We start from the raw sequence: 20,260 nt of genomic DNA on the forward strand, positions 1-20,260 counted from the left end.
CATGATAGTTAGAACACACCCTCCGGTTCCCCTTCTTAAAGAGAGGAACCACCACCCCGGTCTGCCAATCCAGAGGTACCGCCCCCGATGTCCACGCGATGCTGCAGAGCCTTGTTTGTGAATGACCTGAGCATTTCATGGAAGCTGCTTTTATACCCAATCATGGCACCCACCTGTTCCCAATTAGCCTGCTCACCTGTGGGATGTTCCAAATAAGTCTTTGATGAGCATTCCTCCACTTTCTCACTCTTTTTTTGCCACTTGTGCCAGCTTTTTTTGAGACATGTTGCATGCATCAAATTCCAAATGAGCTAATATTTGCAAAAAATAAGAAAGTTTCTCAGTGTGAACATGAAATATCTTGTCTTTGCAGTCTATTCAATTGAATATAAGTCATACTTGCCAACCCTCCCGGATTTTCCGGGAGACTCCCGAAATTCAGCGCCTCTCCCGAAAACCTCCCGGGACAAATTTTCTCCCGAAAATCTCCCGAAATTCAGGCGGAGTTGGAGGCCACGTCCCCTCCAGCTCCATGCGGACCTGAGTCCGCTTTCCCACAATATAAACAACGTCTACAGTAAAGCAGTCCGTCTGCCGTAAACAGCAATGTTGTGACACTCTTAAACAGGACAATACTGCTGTTGGAATAATTGTTTGTAAGTTATCACAAAAGAAACGTTGTATTATGAATGCTGTCTTTCGAGGCCTAACAAGAGGAAGAAGGCTCGTGAAACGCCACTGTGATTTCAACACGGACAGATGGCAGGATCTGCTCAACTTCCAGAGGAACTCTCTTCGAAGTGTTAAACAAACTCTCTCTGAAGTATTTCACAAACTCTCTTCCAACTATTTGGTAACCGAGGTCAACGCTATTTACGACCCGCTGCCCTCTTGAAGTTGCTGTGGTCAGGAGACGGGAGGGGTTATCCATTGTCCTCCAACACCTGCCCCCAGCTGGATCCAGGAAGAGCCCAAGCCCGAGAAATCCTCTTCTTGGTCTTCAAAGCGACCGAAAACAATGACTGTTTTACATACTTCCCATTCCTGCTGTGACATGTGTTGGTGCGTGAACATTGAACATCTGAATAAATGAGGAGACGAAAACCTTCTTCGTCAGAGCGTGGTGCAGGACTGTACAGAGAGTGCAGTGGCCATGTCTCTCCTCAATATTGAGTCCAAATTGAATTCTGTCTCTGTTTGATTCCTTGCCTCTTGTCTTGTTTAATAGATGTCCTCAGTGTTTGAACGTGACAACTGCCATCTAGTGCATTTGATGAAAGCACTTTTGTGCGTGCCACACAGCAATGCATCATCAGAGAGGGTGTTCAGCATGGTTAGAAAGATAGTGACAGAGAATAGAACAAGGATGGACAATTCAACCCTTAACTCAACAATGAGTAGATGAGTGTTATGTGTGTGTATATGTGTAAATAAATGAACACTGAAATTCAAGTATTTCTTTTATTTATTTGTATATATATATATTAGAGATGCGCGGTTTGCGGGCACAACCGCGGAGTCCGCGGATTATCCGCGGATCGGGCGGATGCAATTAAAAAAAATTAGATTTTATCCGCGGGTCGGGTCGGGTCGGGTCGGGCAGTTGAAATAAAAACAAATTAGATTTTAAATAGATTCAGGCGGGTGGCAATTAAACCAATTGGTAAATATATATACATAGTTAAATGTTGTTACCCACATACGAAAAACGAGCAGGCACCTGCAGCATATGCCACAACAGAAGAAAAAAAAAAAAAGAGATGGACACTTTTACGGAGCGGAGAAGGGACGCCTCGCCGGGGTCCGGGACCGAGGCCCCTTCCCCCGAGAGGGCCCCACCGGGAGCCGTAGCTGAGGCGATCCGCGAGAAGGGCCCGACGCACGTCCAGGGTCACCACCGCGCCCACCGCACCGACACCCCGCCTCGTCCGCCTTCACCGCGGCCGGCGTCACGCGCAGCAGGTAAGCAGCTTACCTGCCCGCCACCCCCGTGGCCGGGGGCTCGTAACGGGGGTCACTGCGCGCGCTCCGCCCGCGCAGCTTACCTGCCCGCCACCCCTGTTGCCGGGGGCGCGTAACAGGGGTCACTCCGCGCGTAGTGCGCTCACGAAAGGGGTGGGGCTCACCCTGGTTGATATAGACAGCAGGACGGTTTCCATGGAAGTCGGAACCCGCTAAGGAGTGTGTAACAACCCACCTGCCGAATCAACTAGCCCTGAAAATGGATGGCGCTGGAGCGTCGGGCCCATATACCCGGCCGTCGCCGGCAGCGAGACGCGCTTGGAGGTGCGCTCAGCGCGGCTCCCATATGATTGCGCACTGGTGTGCGTCTGGGTCGTGACAGCGTGGCACGCGAATGTCTGTGCTGCATTGGATCAGTCTCTTTTCTTTAACAGGCAAAAGCTTTATAACCTCACTAATGCCTTGCATCGTCTATATTAGATATATAACAACGGGCGGATGGCGGGCGGATGCGGTTCTGATCAAATGTTAGATCGGGTGGATTGCGGATGGTTGACGACTTTCTGATGCGGTTGCGGATGAAATAATTGCCTATCCGCGCATCTCTAATGTATATATATATATATATATGTATATATATATATATATATATATATATATATATATGAAATACCTGACTTGGTGAATTCTAGCTGTAAATATACTCCTCCCCTCTTAACCACGCCCCCAACCATGCCCCCACCTCCCGAAATTGGAGGTCTCAAGGTTGGCAAGTATGATATAAGTTGAAAAGGATTTGTTGTATTCTCTTTTTATTTACCATTTACACAAGGTGACAACTTCACTGCTTTTGGGGTTTTGTAGAAAAAACAATCCTAATACGACCGCTTTAACTCTTTAAATTGCAGAAATGTCTATCAGGCTTATTTGCCTAATTGATATTGAGAATTGTAGCAGCACCTATACCTTTCAGTATTGAATTTGCTACCTATGCCAGGTAGACTGTGAGTTTATTAATACGTCCTCGTGTTGAATTAATGCCACAGTTTCTTTCTCCTCGTTAGCATCCTGCAGCCTGACATGGGGAAGAAGTCCAAATACAAGACGACGGTGAAGAAAAAGACTCTCAACCCTGAGTTTAACGAGGTAACACCTGGCGACATGTTCCGTCAACCCTAATAAACATGTCGGAATAAATAACGCCGCAGACAAATGATGTTGGATGCGCTGAAAGGTTTCAAGGTTCCATCTTCTCACCTGGGAACGCGTTTGCGTCCCCGCAGGAGTTTTCCTACGAGGTGACGCTGGACCAGCTGGCCAAGAAAACCCTGGAGATCTCAGTGTGGGACTACGACCTGGGGATGAGTAACGACTTCATAGGTACGCTGTCCGGCTATGATGGAAAGGAGCGGGGATTGTAGAAAAACAGTAAAAAAAAAAACCAGGCCGAGCGTGGGTGGAGGAAGATGGGGGGACTGCTGGGAAAGGAGAGTTAATTAAGAGTTATTTAAGATGCATGAGAAGACCGCAGAGGAAAGATTGAACATAAAAAGGAAATGAGAGGCTTAAGAAATCAAATGTTTTCCTGCTCTGTGGTGTTGATGGTTATTGTATTTCCTTCAACATAGGAGTATTATTATGCTGTGTGTGTATAAGGTAAGACATATTATCTGACGTTTTGTTTCACAATATTATGAAACAGCAACTTTTCTTACCTTCTGGTGCCTGCTGATCTGTATTTGGGATCTGCATTTGTAGTCCGTAGTGGATAATCTTCTTCTTTTTCTTTATCTTCTTATTATGTGACATTCATCCTCCGCTGTTGCCATTTCTAATATAAAGTAGTGTAAAGTTCTTACTTATATCTGTCAGTAAACTCACCATGAAAGCACTAAAACATACCGGTGTAGTGACTTTACATTATTCACCCAAGGAACTTTAGTTATTAGAGCATTCCGGTGGGACGGTTTTTCACGGGACACATTTCCTGTGTGGTTGTTTATGGATGAGGAGATGCTGCTCCGTTATTGATTGAAGTAAAGTGTGAATGTCATTAAAACAGTTAGCGCCATCTTTTGACACTTCTTCTACTCCCGTCCTTGCACGCTACACCGCTACAACAAAGATGACGCCGTCGAAGTGGAGGCACGTAAATAAGACCGCCCACTAACGGTGCATCCTGAAGAGACTTGAAGATGATGTGTAAAACATCATCCATGCAACATTTTGAGCAAAGAACCATCATTACATGTTATGTAGACCACAAGGAAGTCTTTTACTTTTAGAAAATAATCAAAATAAAATAAAATGACTCCTTTAATGTGCCTTATATATGAAAAAAGATGGAAAATAGACCCACTGATCGGCAGTGCGCCTTATAATCCAATGCGCCCTATGGTCCAGAAAATACGTTACCTTATATTTTCCTACGAATTGTTTTCAGTTTTTCCCATTTTGATAGAAAAAAAATAAATGTAATGCATTCAATTACATAACTTTTCAATTTTGATATTATCCTACATTGCAACAAAGATCATAATATCTGACTCTCCAAACTATTTATTTTCAAAATAAAAATAAGTACTTGTTTAACTTATGGTTTCAAAGTTATTCATTAAATTGTACACTGTAAAAAAAAAAAAACAGTAAAATTCTGTCTTCTTAGCTGCCGATTTTTTAACTGTAAAATCTGTGGCTCTTTTTACGGTGTATTACTGTAAATGGAATTAAAGCAAAAAAAGTTTTTAAAAAATGGCAAATCTGTTGCCAGAATAAAAAAAATCAGTGGTACTGTTTTTCTATTAACACTAATATGTTGTTTAAAAAAGTTAAAAAAAAAATGGAAACATTTTTTAATAGCTTATAAGTGCAAATTGAAAAACTACTACTACTACTTTTTTTTTTTTTTTTTTTTTTTTTACAGTAAAATTCTGTCTACTGAGCTGCCGTTTTTTTCTACCGTTAAATCTTTAGCTCTTTTTACGGTGTATTACTGTAAATGGAATTAAAGCAAAAAAAGTTTTTAAAAAATGGCAAATCTGTTGCCAGAATAAAAAAAATCAGTGGTACTGTTTTACTATTAACACTAATATGTTGTTTAAAAAAGTAAAACAAAATAGAAACATTTTTAATAGCTTATAAGTGCAAATTGAAAAACTACTACTACTCCTTTTTTTTTTTTTTACAGTAAAATTCTGTCTACTGAGCTGCCGTTTTTTTTTTTACCGTTAAATCTTTAGCTCTTTTTACGGTGTATTACTGTAAATGGAATTAAAGCAAAAAAAAGTTACAAAAAAATGGCAAATCAGTTGCCAGAATAAAAAAAAAAAACAGTGGTACTAATTTCTCTATTTACACTAATGTTGTTTAAAAAAGTAAAACAAAATAGAAACATTTTTAATAGCTTATAAGTGCAAATTGAAAAATTACTACTACTACTTTTTTTTTTTTTTTTTACAGTAAAATTCTGTCTACTAAGCTGCCGGTTTTTTTTACCGTTAAATCTTTAGCTCTTTTTACGGTGTATTACTGTAAATGGAATTAAAGCAAAAAAAGTTTTAAAAAAATGGCAAATCTGTTGCCAGAATAAAAAAAATCAGTGGTACTGTTTTTCTATTAACACTAATATGTTGTTTAAAAAAGTTTAAAAAAAAAATGGAAACATTTTTTAATAGCTTATAAGTGCAAATTGAAAAACTACTACTACTACTTTTTTTTTTTTTTTTTTTTTTTTACAGTAAAATTCTGTCTACTGAGCTGCCGTTTTTTTCTACCGTTAAATCTTTAGCTCTTTTTACGGTGTATTACTGTAAATGGAATTAAAGCAAAAAAAGTTTTTAAAAAATGGCAAATCTGTTGCCAGAATAAAAAAAATCAGTGGTACTGTTTTACTATTAACACTAATATGTTGTTTAAAAAAGTAAAACAAAATAGAAACATTTTTAATAGCTTATAAGTGCAAATTGAAAAACTACTACTACTCCTTTTTTTTTTTTTTTTTTTACAGTAAAATTCTGTCTACTGAGCTGCCGTTTTTTTTTTTACCGTTAAATCTTTAGCTCTTTTTACGGTGTATTACTGTAAATGGAATTAAAGCAAAAAAAAGTTACAAAAAAATGGCAAATCAGTTGCCAGAATAAAAAAAAAAACAGTGGTACTAATTTCTCTATTTACACTAATGTTGTTTAAAAAAGTTAAAAAAAATAGAAACATTTTTAATAGCTTATAAGTGCAAATTGAATAACTACTACTACTTTTTTTTTTTTTTTTTTTTTTACAGTAAAATTCTGTCTACTGAGCTGCCGTTTTTTTCTACCGTTAAATCTTTAGCTCTTTTTACGGTGTATTACTGTAAATGGAATTAAAGCAAAAAAAAGTTAAAAAAAATGGCAAATCAGTTGCCAGAATAAAAAAAATCAGTGGTACTAATTTCTCTATTTACACTAATGTTGTTTAAAAAAGTAAAAAAAAATAGAAACATTTTTAATAGCTTATAAGTGCAAATTGAAAAACTACTACTACTACTTTTTTTTTTTTTTTTTCAGTAAAATTCTGTCTACTGAGCTGCCGTTTTTTTAACAGTTAAATCTTTAGCTCTTTTTACGGTGTATTACTGTAAATGGAATTAAAGCAAAAAAAAGTTACAAAAAAATGGCAAATCAGTTGCCAGAATAAAAAAAACAGTGGTACTAATTTCTCTATTTACACTAATGTTGTTTAAAAAATTAAAAAAAAAATAGAAACATTTTTAATAGCTTATAAGTGCAAATTGAAAAACTACTACTACTTTTTTTTTTTTTTTTTACAGTAAAATTCTGTCTACTGAGCTGCCGTTTTTTTTACCGTTAAATCTTTAGCTCTTTTTACGGTGTATTACTGTAAATGGAATTAAAGCAAAAAAAAAAGTTACAAAAAAATGGCAAATCAGTTGCCAGAATTAAAAAAAAAACAGTGGTACTAATTTCTCTATTTACACTAATATGTTGTTTAAAAATAAATAAATAAACCACTGTAAAAATTACAGTAAAACAAAAACAGCTGTACTATTTTCCATTTACTGTATTACTTGATGTTGTAAAAACACTGTATATTTTACAGTAAAATTCTGGTGACTTTTTTTTTACTGTAAAATCGACAGATATTTTTTATGAAATAATATGTTATGTATAAATATGTTTTTTTACAGTAAAATTCTGTCTACTGAGCTGCCGTTTTTTTTACCGTTAAATCTTTAGCTCTTTTTACGGTGTATTACTGTAAATGGAATTAAAGCAAAAAAAAGTTACAAAAAAATGGCAAATCAGTTGCCAGAATAAAAAAAAAAACAGAGGTACTAATTTCTCTATTTACACTAATGTTGTTTAAAAAAGTAAAAAAAAAAGAGAAACATTTTTAATAGCTTATAAGTGCAAATTGAAAAACTACTACTACTACTTTTTTTTTTTTTTTTTTTTTACAGTAAAATTCTGTCTACTGAGCTGCCGTTTTTTTTACCGTTTAATCTTTAGCTCTTTTTACGGTGTATTACTGTAAATGGAATTAAAACAAAAAAAAGTTACAAAAAAATGGCAAATCAGTTGCCAGAATAAAAAAAATCAGTGGTACTGTTTTTCTATTAACACTAATATGTTGTTTAAAAAAGCAAAAAAAAATAGAAACATTTTTAATAGCTTATTAGTGCAAATTGAAAAACTACTACTACTACTTTTGTTTTTTTTTTACAGTAACATTCTGTCTACTGAGCTGCCGTTTTTTTCTACCGTTAAATCTTTAGCTCTTTTTACGGTGTATTACTGTAAATGGAATTAAAGCAAAAAAAAGATACAAAAAAATGGCAAATCAGTTGCCAGAATAAAAAAAAACAGTGGTACTAATTTCTCTATTTACACTAATGTTGTTTAAAAAAGTAAAAAAAAATAGAAACATTTTTTAATAGCTTATAAGTGCAAATTGAAAAACTACTACTACTACTTTTTTTTTTTTTTTTTTTTACAGTAAAATTCTGTCTACTGAGCTGCCGTTTTTTTACCGTTAAATCTTTAGCTCTTTTTACGGTGTATTACAGTAAATGGAATTAAAGCAAAAAAAAAAGTTACAAAAAATGGCAAATCAGTTGCCAGAATAAAAAAAAACAGTGGTACTAATTTCTCTATTTACACTAATGTTGTTTAAAAAAGTAAAACAAAATAGAAACATTTTTTAATAGCTTATAAGTGCAAATTGAAAAACTACTACTACTTTTTTTTTTTTTTTACAGTAAAATTCTGTCTACTGAGCTGCCGTTTTTTTTAATCGTTAAATCTTTAGCTCTTTTTACGGTGTATTACTGTAAATGGAATTAAAGCAAAGAAAAGTTACAAAAAAATGGCAAATCAGTTGCCAGAATTAAAAAAAACAGTGGTACTAATTTCTCTATTTACACTAATGTTGTTTAAAAAAGTAAAAAAAAATAGAAACATTTTTAGTAGCTTATAAGTGCAAATTGAAAAACTACTACTACTTTTTTTCTTTTTGTTTTTACAGTAAAATTCTGTCTACTGAGCTGCCGTTTTTTTCTACCGTTAAATCTTTAGCTCTTTTTACGGTGTATTACAGTAAATGGAATTAAAGCAAAAAAAAGTTACAAAAAATGGCAAATCAGTTGCCAGAATTAAAAAAAACAGTGGTACTAATTTCTCTATTTACACTAATGTTGTTTAAAAAAGTTTAAAAAAAATAAAAACATTTTTTAATAGCTTATAAGTGCAAATTGAAAAACTACTACTACTTTTTTTTTTTTTTTTTACAGTAAAATTCTGTCTACTGAGCTGCCGTTTTTTTTACCGTTAAATCTTTAGCTCTTTTTACGGTGTATTACTGTAAATGGAATTAAAGCAAAAAAAAGTTACAAAAAAATGGCAAATCAGTTGCCAGAATAAAAAAAAACAGTGGTACTAATTTCTCTATTTACACTAATATGTTGTTTAAAAATAAATAAATAAATAAATAAACCACTGTGAAAATTACAGTAAAACAAAAACAGCTGTACTATTTTCCATTTACTGTATTACTTGATGTTGTAAAATTACTGTATATTTTACAGTAAAATTCTGGTGACTTTTTTTTTTTACTGTAAAATCGACAGATATTTTTTATGAAATAATATGTTATGTATAAATATGTTTTTTTACAGTAAAATTCTGTCTACTGAGCTGCCGTTTTTTTGTACCGTTAAATCTTTAGCTCTTTTTACGGTGTATTACTGTAAATGGAATTAAAGCAAAAAAAAGTTACAAAAAAATGGCAAATCAGTTGCCAGAATAAAAACAAAAAAACAGTGGTACTAATTTCTCTATTTACACTAATGTTGTTTAAAAAAGTAAAAAAAAAAATAGAAACATTTTTAATAGCTTATAAGTGCAAATTGAATAACTACTACTACTTTTTTTTTTTTTTTTTTTTACAGTAAAATTCTGTCTACTGAGCTGCCGTTTTTTTTAACCGTTAAATCTTTAGCTCTTTTTACGGTGTATTACTGTAAATGGAATTAAAGCAAAAAAAAGTTACAAAAAAATGGCCAGAATAAAAAAAATACAGTGGTACTAATTTCTCTATTTACACTAATATGTTGTTTAAAAATAAATAAATAAATAAACCACTGTAAAAAAATTACAGTAAAACAAAAACAGCTGTACTATTTTCCACTTACTGTATTACTTGATGTTGTAAAAACACTGTATATTTTACAGTAAAATTCTGGTGACTTTTTTTTTTACTGTAAAATCGACAGATATTTTTTATGAAATAATATGTTATGTATAAATATGTTTTTTTTACAGTAAAATTCTGTCTACTGAGCTGCCGTTTTTTTTACCGTTAAATCTTTAGCTCTTTTTACGGTGTATTACTGTAAATGGAATTAAAGCAAAAAAAAGTTACAAAAAAATGGCAAATCAGTTGCCAGAATAAAAAAAAAAACAGTGGTACTAATTTCTCTATTTACACTAATGTTGTTTAAAAAAGTAAAAAAAAAATAGAAACATTTTTAATAGCTTATAAGTGCAAATTGAATAACTACTACTACTTTTTTTTTTTTTTTTTTTACAGTAAAATTCTGTCTACTGAGCTGCCGTTTTTTTTAACCGTTAAATCTTTAGCTCTTTTTACGGTGTATTACTGTAAATGGAATTAAAGCAAAAAAAAGTTACAAAAAAATGGCCAGAATAAAAAAAATACAGTGGTACTAATTTCTCTATTTACACTAATATGTTGTTTAAAAATAAATAAATAAATAAATAAATAAACCACTGTAAAAAAATTACAGTAAAACAAAAACAGCTGTACTATTTTCCACTTACTGTATTACTTGATGTTGTAAAAACACTGTATATTTTACAGTAAAATTCTGGTGACTTTTTTTTTTACTGTAGAATCGACAGATATTTTTTATGAAATAATATGTTATGTATAAATATGTTTTTTTACAGTAAAATTCTGTCTACTGAGCTGCCGTTTTTTTTACCGTTAAATCTTTAGCTCTTTTTACGGTGTATTACTGTAAATGGAATTAAAGCAAAAAAAAGTTACAAAAAAATGGCAAATCAGTTGCCAGAATAAAAATAAAAAAACAGTGGTACTAATTTCTCTATTTACACTAATGTTGTTTAAAAAAGTAAAAAAAAAATAGAAACATTTTTAATAGCTTATAAGTGCAAATTGAATAACTACTACTACTTTTTTTTTTTTTTTTTTTTACAGTAAAATTCTGTCTACTGAGCTGCCGTTTTTTTTAACCGTTAAATCTTTAGCTCTTTTTACGGTGTATTACTGTAAATGGAATTAAAGCAAAAAAAAGTTACAAAAAAATGGCCAGAATAAAAAAAATACAGTGGTACTAATTTCTCTATTTACACTAATATGTTGTTTAAAAATAAATAAATAAATAAATAAATAAACCACTGTAAAAAAATTACAGTAAAACAAAAACAGCTGTACTATTTTCCACTTACTGTATTACTTGATGTTGTAAAAACACTGTATATTTTACAGTAAAATTCTGGTGACTTTTTTTTTTACTGTAGAATCGACAGATATTTTTTATGAAATAATATGTTATGTATAAATATGTTTTTTTACAGTAAAATTCTGTCTACTGAGCTGCCGTTTTTTTTACCGTTAAATCTTTAGCTCTTTTTACGGTGTATTACTGTAAATGGAATTAAAGCAAAAAAAAGTTACAAAAAAATGGCAAATCAGTTGCCAGAATAAAAATAAAAAAACAGTGGTACTAATTTCTCTATTTACACTAATGTTGTTTAAAAAAGTAAAAAAAAAATAGAAACATTTTTAATAGCTTATAAGTGCAAATTGAATAACTACTACTACTTTTTTTTTTTTTTTTTTTTACAGTAAAATTCTGTCTACTGAGCTGCCGTTTTTTTTAACCGTTAAATCTTTAGCTCTTTTTACGGTGTATTACTGTAAATGGAATTAAAGCAAAAAAAAGTTACAAAAAAATGGCCAGAATAAAAAAAATACAGTGGTACTAATTTCTCTATTTACACTAATATGTTGTTTAAAAATAAATAAATAAATAAACCACTGTAAAAAAATTACAGTAAAACAAAAACAGCTGTACTATTTTCCACTTACTGTATTACTTGATGTTGTAAAAACACTGTATATTTTACAGTAAAATTCTGGTGACTTTTTTTTTTACTGTAGAATCGACAGATATTTTTTATGAAATAATATGTTATGTATAAATATGTTTTTTTACAGTAAAATTCTGTCTACTGAGCTGCCGTTTTTTTTACCGTTAAATCTTTAGCTCTTTTTACGGTGTATTACTGTAAATGGAATTAAAGCAAAAAAAAGTTACAAAAAAATGGCAAATCAGTTGCCAGAATAAAAATAAAAAAACAGTGGTACTAATTTCTCTATTTACACTAATGTTGTTTAAAAAAGTAAAAAAAAAATAGAAACATTTTTAATAGCTTATAAGTGCAAATTGAATAACTACTACTACTTTTTTTTTTTTTTTTTTTTACAGTAAAATTCTGTCTACTGAGCTGCCGTTTTTTTTAACCGTTAAATCTTTAGCTCTTTTTACGGTGTATTACTGTAAATGGAATTAAAGCAAAAAAAAGTTACAAAAAAATGGCCAGAATAAAAAAAATACAGTGGTACTAATTTCTCTATTTACACTAATATGTTGTTTAAAAATAAATAAATAAATAAATAAATAAACCACTGTAAAAAATTACAGTAAAACAAAAACAGCTGTACTATTTTCCACTTACTGTATTACTTGATGTTGTAAAAACACTGTATATTTTACAGTAAAATTCTGGTGACTTTTTTTTTTTACTGTAAAATCGACAGATATTTTTTATGAAATAATATGTTATGTATAAATATGTTTTTTTACAGTAAAATTCTGTCTACTGAGCTGCCGTTTTTTTTACCGTTAAATCTTTAGCTCTTTTTACGGTGTATTACTGTAAATGGAATTAAAGCAAAAAAAAGTTACAAAAAAATGGCAAATCAGTTGCCAGAATAAAAAAAAAAAAACAGTGGTACTGATTTCTCTATTTACACTAATATGTTGTTTAAAAATAAGTAAATAAATAAATAAAAAAAACACTGTAAAAATTACAGTGAAAAAAAAAAACAGCTGTACTATTTTCCATTTACTGCATTACTTGATGTTGTAAAAACACTGTATATTTTACAGTAAAATTCTGGTGACTTTTTTTTTTACTGTAAAATCGACAGATATTTTTTATGAAATAAATATTAAAATATTAAATCTTTAGCTCTTTTTACGGTGTATTACTGTAAATGGAATTAAAGCAAAAAAAAAAAGTTACAAAAAAATGGCAAATCAGTTGCCAGAATTTAAAAAAAAACAGTGGTACTAATTTCTCTATTTACACTAATATGTTGTTTAAAAATAAATAAATAAACCACTGTAAAAATTACAGTAAAACAAAAACAGCTGTACTATTTTCCATTTACTGTATTACTTGATGTTGTAAAAACACTGTATATTTTACAGTAAAATTCTGGTGACTTTTTTTTTACTGTAAAATTGACAGATATTTTTTATGAAATAAATATTAAAATATTAAATCTTTAGCTCTTTTTACGGTGTATTACTGTAAATGGAATTAAAGCAAAAAAAAGTTACAAAAAAATGGCAAATCAGTTGCCAGAATTAAAAAAAAAACAGTGGTACTAATTTCTCTATTTACACTAATATGTTGTTTAAAAATAAATAAATAAATAAATAAACCACTGTGAAAATTACAGTAAAACAAAAACAGCTGTACTATTTTCCATTTACTGTATTACTTGATATTGTAAAATTACTGTATATTTTACAGTAAAATTCTGGTGACTTTTTTTTTACTGTAAAATTGACAGATATTTTTTATGAAATAAATATTAAAATATTAAATCTTTAGCTCTTTTTACGGTGTATTACTGTAAATGGAATTAAAGCAAAAAAAAGTTACAAAAAAATGGCAAATCAGTTGCCAGAATTAAAAAAAAAACAGTGGTACTAATTTCTCTATTTACACTAATATGTTGTTTAAAAATAAATAAATAAATAAATAAACCACTGTGAAAATTACAGTAAAACAAAAACAGCTGTACTATTTTCCATTTACTGTATTACTTGATATTGTAAAATTACTGTATATTTTACAGTAAAATTCTGGTGACTTTTTTTTACTGTAAAATCGACAGATATTTTTTATGAAATAATATGTTATGTATAAATATGTTTTTTTACAGTAAAATTCTGTCTACTGAGCTGCCGTTTTTTTTCACCGTTAAATCTTTAGCTCTTTTTACGGTGTATTACTGTAAATGGAATTAAAGCAAAAAAAAGTTACAAAAAAATGGCAAATCAGTTGCCAGAATAAAAAAAAAAACAGTGGTACTAATTTCTCTATTTACACTAATGTTGTTTAAAAAAGTTAAAAAAAAAATAGAAACATTTTTAATAGCTTATAAGTGCAAATTGAATAACTACTACTACTTTTTTTATTTTATTTTTTTTTAAAGTAAAATTCTGTCTACTGAGCTGCCGTTTTTTTTAACCGTTAAATCTTTAGCTCTTTTTACGGTGTATTACTGTAAATGGAATTAAAGCAAAAAAAAGTTACAAAAAAATGGCCAGAATAAAAAAAATACAGTGGTACTAATTTCTCTATTTACACTAATATGTTGTTTAAAAATAAATAAATAAATAAATAAATAAACCACTGTAAAAAATTACAGTAAAACAAAAACAGCTGTACTATTTTCCACTTACTGTATTACTTGATGTTGTAAAAACACTGTATATTTTACAGTAAAATTCTGGTGACTTTTTTTTTTACTGTAAAATCGACAGATATTTTTTATGAAATAATATGTTATGTATAAATATGTTTTTTTACAGTAAAATTCTGTCTACTGAGCTGCCGTTTTTTTTACCGTTAAATCTTTAGCTCTTTTTACGGTGTATTACTGTAAATGGAATTAAAGCAAAAAAAAGTTACAAAAAAATGGCAAATCAGTTGCCAGAATAAAAAAAAAACAGTGGTACTAATTTCTCTATTTACACTAATATGTTGTTTAAAAAAGCAAAAAAAAAAATAGAAACATTTTTAATAGCTTATAAGTGCAAATTGAATAACTACTACTACTTTTTTTTTTTTTTTTTTTTACAGTAAAATTCTGTCTACTGAGCTGCCGTTTTTTTTAACCGTTAAATCTTTAGCTCTTTTTACGGTGTATTACTGTAAATGGAATTAATGCAAAAAAAAGTTACAAAAAAATGGCCAGAATAAAAAAAATACAGTGGTACTAATTTCTCTATTTACACTAATATGTTGTTTAAAAATAAATAAATAAACCACTGTGAAAATTACAGTAAAACAAAAACAGCTGTACTATTTTCCATTTACTGTATTACTTGATGTTGTAAAATTACTGTATATTTTGCAGTAAAATTCTGGTGACTTTTTTTTTTACTGTAAAATCGACAGATATTTTTTATGAAATAATATGTTATGTATAAATATGTTTTTTTACAGTAAAATTCTGTCTACTGAGCTGCCGTTTTTTTTACCGTTAAATCTTTAGCTCTTTTTACGGTGTATTACTGTAAATGGAATTAAAGCAAAAAAAAGTTACAAAAAAATGGCAAATCAGTTGCCAGAATAAAAACAAAAAAACAGTGGTACTAATTTCTCTATTTACACTAATGTTGTTTAAAAAAGTAAAAAAAAAATAGAAACATTTTTAATAGCTTATAAGTGCAAATTGAATAACTACTACTACTTTTTTTTTTTTAACAGTAAAATTCTGTCTACTGAGCTGCCGTTTTTTTTAACCGTTAAATCTTTAGCTCTTTTTACGGTGTATTACTGTAAATGGAATTAAAGCAAAAAAAAAGTTACAAAAAAATGGCCAGAATAAAAAAAATACAGTGGTACTAATTTCTCTATTTACACTAATGTTGTTTAAAAAAGTAAAAAAAAAAAATAGAAACATTTTTAATAGCTTATAAGTGCAAATTGAATAACTACTACTACTTTTTTTTTTTTTTTTTTTTACAGTAAAATTCTGTCTACTGAGCTGCCGTTTTTTTTAACCGTTAAATCTTTAGCTCTTTTTACGGTGTATTACTGTAAATGGAATTAAAGCAAAAAAAAGTTACAAAAAAATGGCCAGAATAAAAAAAATACAGTGGTACTAATTTCTCTATTTACACTAATATGTTGTTTAAAAATAAATAAATAAATAAATAAATAAACCACTGTAAAAAATTACAGTAAAACAAAAACAGCTGTACTATTTTCCACTTACTGTATTACTTGATGTTGTAAAAACACTGTATATTTTACAGTAAAATTCGGGTTAATTTTTTTTTCTACTGTAAAATCGACAGATATTTTTTATGAAATAATATGTTATATATAAATATGTTTTTTTACAGTAAAATTCTGTCTACCGAGCTGCCGTTTTTTTTACCGTTAAATCTTTAGCTCTTTTTACGGTGTATTACTGTAAATGGAATTAAAGCAAAAAAAAGTTACAAAAAAATGGCAAATCAGTTGCCAGAATAAAAAAAAAAAAACAGTGGTACTAATTTCTCTATTTACACTAATATGTTGTTTAAAAATAAGTAAATAAATAAATAAAAAAACACTGTAAAAATTACAGTGAAAAAAAAAAACAGCTGTACTATTTTCCATTTACTGTATTACTTGATGTTGTAAAAAAAAAAAAAAAAAAAAAAAAAACTGTATATTTTACAGTAAAATTCTGGTGACTTTTTTTTACTGTAAAATCGACAGATATTTTTGGTGAAATAAATATTTATTGTTCAAATGCCTTCCGCCCGAATGCAGCTGAGAGGTAGAAAATGGATGGATGGAAGTTTCAAATGCATGGAGAAAAAAATCCTATTAGTTAAAAAACGGCCCTCCATAACTGTGATGTGATGTGGCCCTCAATGAAAACCATCCCTGGTCTACACCCTGGAGATGGAGCTCATGGGGGCGGGGCTAGAGGAGGGATGAGGAAGCAGCAGGGTGCTACCAGGAGAACAGATGACCCCCCCCCCCTCCCAGTGAGCTTGATCACAGAGTGTGAGGTAGGAGACACCCAGTGAGTTATGATCACTTTAACATCCCCAGACCTCAAACCTTCCATCACTTTAACATCCCCAGACCTCAACCCTTCCCATGTCTGCGACACTGCAGCTTAGGGTTGGATGGTATACAACTACTACTAACTACCATTAATCTACCGACGTGCTAATGAATTAAAAACGGTACTACACTGCTTCTGAAAAATACCAGTCTTTGTTTCTTTTCCTTGACATTGATGGTAAAATGTTAGGCAGCGCATACGCACGGTGTACTTACAAGCAGACAAACTGTGGAGACTGTCAAGACTTGGTCTTGGGTGTGTGCTTTTCCGGGATGCAACGGAAAGTTGGCTCGGGCGAGACGGGAATGAAGGTACATGATTTATTAATATATTTTAAAAAAAAGTACAAACGAAAAGCGCGCACAGTGGCGGAGAATAAACTATGAAACCAAAAATCTATAGCAAAAAAGTACAAACGAAAAACACGCACAATGGCGGAGAACAAACTATGAAAACAAAAAGACTATAAACATGGAACAAAAACTTACTTGGCTTGGACAAAAATAGTTGCTTGAGGAATGGACATGGAAAGAATGGACAGAGCATAAATGTGGTGAGGTCGTCAGAAAGACAAACTGAAAACAATGAACTTAAATACTACAGACATGATTAACGAAAACAGGTGCGTGACTCAAGACGTGAAACAGGTGCGTGCCGTGACAGGTGAAAACTAATGGGTTGCTATGGTGACAATCAAGAGTGCACAATGAGTCCAAACGTGGAACGGGTGCAACTAATGGGGTAATCATGGAAACAAGACAAGGGAGTGAAAAGACAGAAACTAAAGAGTCCTATAACTAAACAAAACATGACTTAAAACAAAACATGATTACACAGACATGACAGAGACATAAGAGGCAGAATGGACGCATTTTGGCTTAAAAACAAATTATAAGTCGAAGCTTTTCACACTGAATTAGTAGTAATTTAACTACTAGAGGCGAGGATTAGTGATTTGTTTAGCGAGGGGTAGAGTTGTACGGTATACGTGACACTAATGAATCATATTCTGTACTATACCGCCTCTAAAAAGTATGTGTGTTGGTGATGAGGGTGTGTATCGCAGTCCACGGGTGCGTGTTTAGTCCATAAGCCCGGAGTCAACATCCTGTTTGTGTCTTTGAAGGAAGAGGAGAGATTTTTTCCAAGCATCTTTGGCTGTGTCTGGGGTGTTAAAGGCAAGACCCTCAATTGTAGTTAAGTATTGTTTTTGTTGAGGTTTCAATGGTTTGTCAGCTCTAATTGTCCACTCGGCCTCTCAAAGTGACCAATTTCACCTTGCAGAGCAGAGATCTTCAGCTTCATAGTCCAGTTAGTCGACTGAGGGTTAAGATAGTCGTCCTGCTCTCTAGTAGCACTTTTTCAACACCGGTCCTATCACTGACGTGCAGACAAAAAAGGAGTTTGATAAAGGAATGTTCTCTGGCTTGTGCGCCATTAATCCTTGCTGAAAATACTCCTGTGGCTTCTTTTTGACGTGAGTGTGCTGTGTTTGTAAATACTCTATATTGACACCTGCCTTGACTCACGTATGGATACAACTCAGTAATAGGCAGAGAAAAGAATAATCAACCATGGATGACAAAAGGATTAAAAAATGCTTGTAAGAAGAAGAATACACTCCATCCATCCATCTTCTTCCGCTTATCCGAGGTCGGGTCGCGGGGGCAGCAGCCTAAGCAGGGAAGCCCAGACTTCCCTCTCCCCAGCCACTTCGTCCAGCTCCTCCCGGGGGATCCCGAGGCGTTCCCAGGCCAGCCGGGAGACATAGTCTTCCCAACGTGTCCTGGGTCTTCCCCGCGGCCTCCTACCGGTCGGACGTGCCCTAAACACCTCCCGAGGGAGGCGATCGGGTGGCATCCTGACCAGATGCCCGAACCACCTCATCTGGCTCCTCTCCATGTGGAGGAGCAGCGGCTTTACTTTGAGCTCCCCCCGGATGACAGAGCTTCTCACCCTATCTCTAAGGGAGAGCCCCGCCACCCGGCGGAGGAAACTCATTTGGGCCGCTTGTACCCGTGATCTTGTCCTTTCAGTCATGACCCAAAGCTCATGACCATAGGTGAGGATGGGAACGTAGATCGACCGGTAAATTGAGAGCTTTGCCTTCCGGCTCAGCTCCTTCTTCACCACAACGGATCGATACAGCGTCCGCATTACTGAAGACGCCGCACCGATCCGCCTGTCGATCTCACGATCCACTCTTCCCTCACTCGTGAACAAGACTCCGAGGTACTTGAACTCCTCCACTTGGGGCAGGGTCTCTTCCCCAACCCGGAGATGGCACTCCACCCTTTTCCGGGCGAGAACCATGGACTCGGACTTGGAGGTGCTGATTCTCATCCCAGTCGCTTCACACTCGGCTGCGAACCGATCCAGCGAGAGCTGAAGATCCTGGCCAGATGAAGCCATCAGGACCACATCAACTGCAAAAAGCAGAGACCTAATCCTGCAGCCACCAAACCAGATCCCCTCAACGCCTTGACTGCGCCTAGAAATTCTGTCCATAAAAGTTCAGAACAGAATGGGTGACAAAGGGCAGCCTTGGCGGAGTCCAACCCTCACTGGAAACGTGTCCGACTTACTGCCGGCAATGCGGACCAAGCTCTGACACTGATCATACAGGGAGCGGACCGCCACAATCAGACAGTCCGAAACCCCATACTCTCTGAGCACTCCCCACAGGACTTCCCGAGGGACACGGTCGAATGCCTTCTCCAAGTCCACAAAGCACATGTAGACTGGTTGAGCAAACTCCCATGCACCCTCAAGGACCCTGCCCAGAGTATAGAGCTGGTCCACAGTTCCACGACCAGGACGAAAACCACACTGTTCCTCCTGAATCCGAGGTTGGACTATCCGGCGTAGCCTCCTCTCCAGTACACCTGAATAGACCTTACCGGGAAGGCTGAGGAGTGTGATCCCACGATAGTTAGAACACACCCTCCGGTTCCCCTTTTTAAAGAGAGGCAGACCGGGGTGGTGAATACACTATATAGGACATTTATAGCACAAAGAACTACAGAGGCAGAAATTAAGTACAAAAAGTATAAAAACAAGTTAACATACATACTATGATTATGTAGAAAAGAATATTACAGTGAATTATTGGACAGGAACAAAACTAATATGAGAGCAACATGGGGCATCCTCAATAGCATTATTAAAAATGGCACTAAGAGGGACTACCCTCAATACTTCTTAGACGGGGATAAAAAAAAAATGACAACATAAAGGAAGTAGTTGAAAGCTTCAATAATTATTTTGTAAATATTGGACCAAAATTGGAAGAAAGGATTCCAGACCCAGTTTCAATTGAGGACTATAATGATACCATAGAGCCAAATCCCAACTCCATGTTCCTCAGTAATGTGACACAGCAGGAAATAGTTACAATCGTGAAAAAAATGTAAATCCAAGACTTCAACTGATTGTAACGGAATTGATATGGAAACGATCAAAAAGGTTATTGAAGAGATCTCAGGACCATTAATGTATATTAGTAACCTATCATTTCAAACAGGTACATTTCCAAACAAAATGAAAATAGCTAAAGTGGCACCAATTTACAAGACTGGCGACAAACATCAATTTACAAACTATA

At 33.0% G+C, this 20,260-nt stretch overlaps 1 protein-coding gene across 3 annotated transcripts in view; it reads left to right on the forward strand.

Annotated features, from left to right (window-relative positions):
* doc2g (double C2-like domains, gamma) overlaps nt 1-20,260 on the forward strand; it is a 327,390-nt gene that overhangs the window by 285,281 nt on the left and 21,849 nt on the right. For all 3 annotated transcript variants that reach the window (XM_061984408.2, XM_061984407.2, XM_061984409.2), the window contains 2 exons: nt 3,027-3,108; nt 3,246-3,342. In XM_061984408.2, coding sequence (XP_061840392.1) covers nt 3,027-3,108; nt 3,246-3,342 — 179 coding nt within the window. The remainder of the gene's footprint in view (nt 1-3,026; nt 3,109-3,245; nt 3,343-20,260) is intronic.

This window comes from Nerophis lumbriciformis, linkage group LG25, assembly GCF_033978685.3.
Source record: "Nerophis lumbriciformis linkage group LG25, RoL_Nlum_v2.1, whole genome shotgun sequence".
Lineage (NCBI taxonomy): Eukaryota > Metazoa > Chordata > Actinopteri > Syngnathiformes > Syngnathidae > Nerophis > Nerophis lumbriciformis.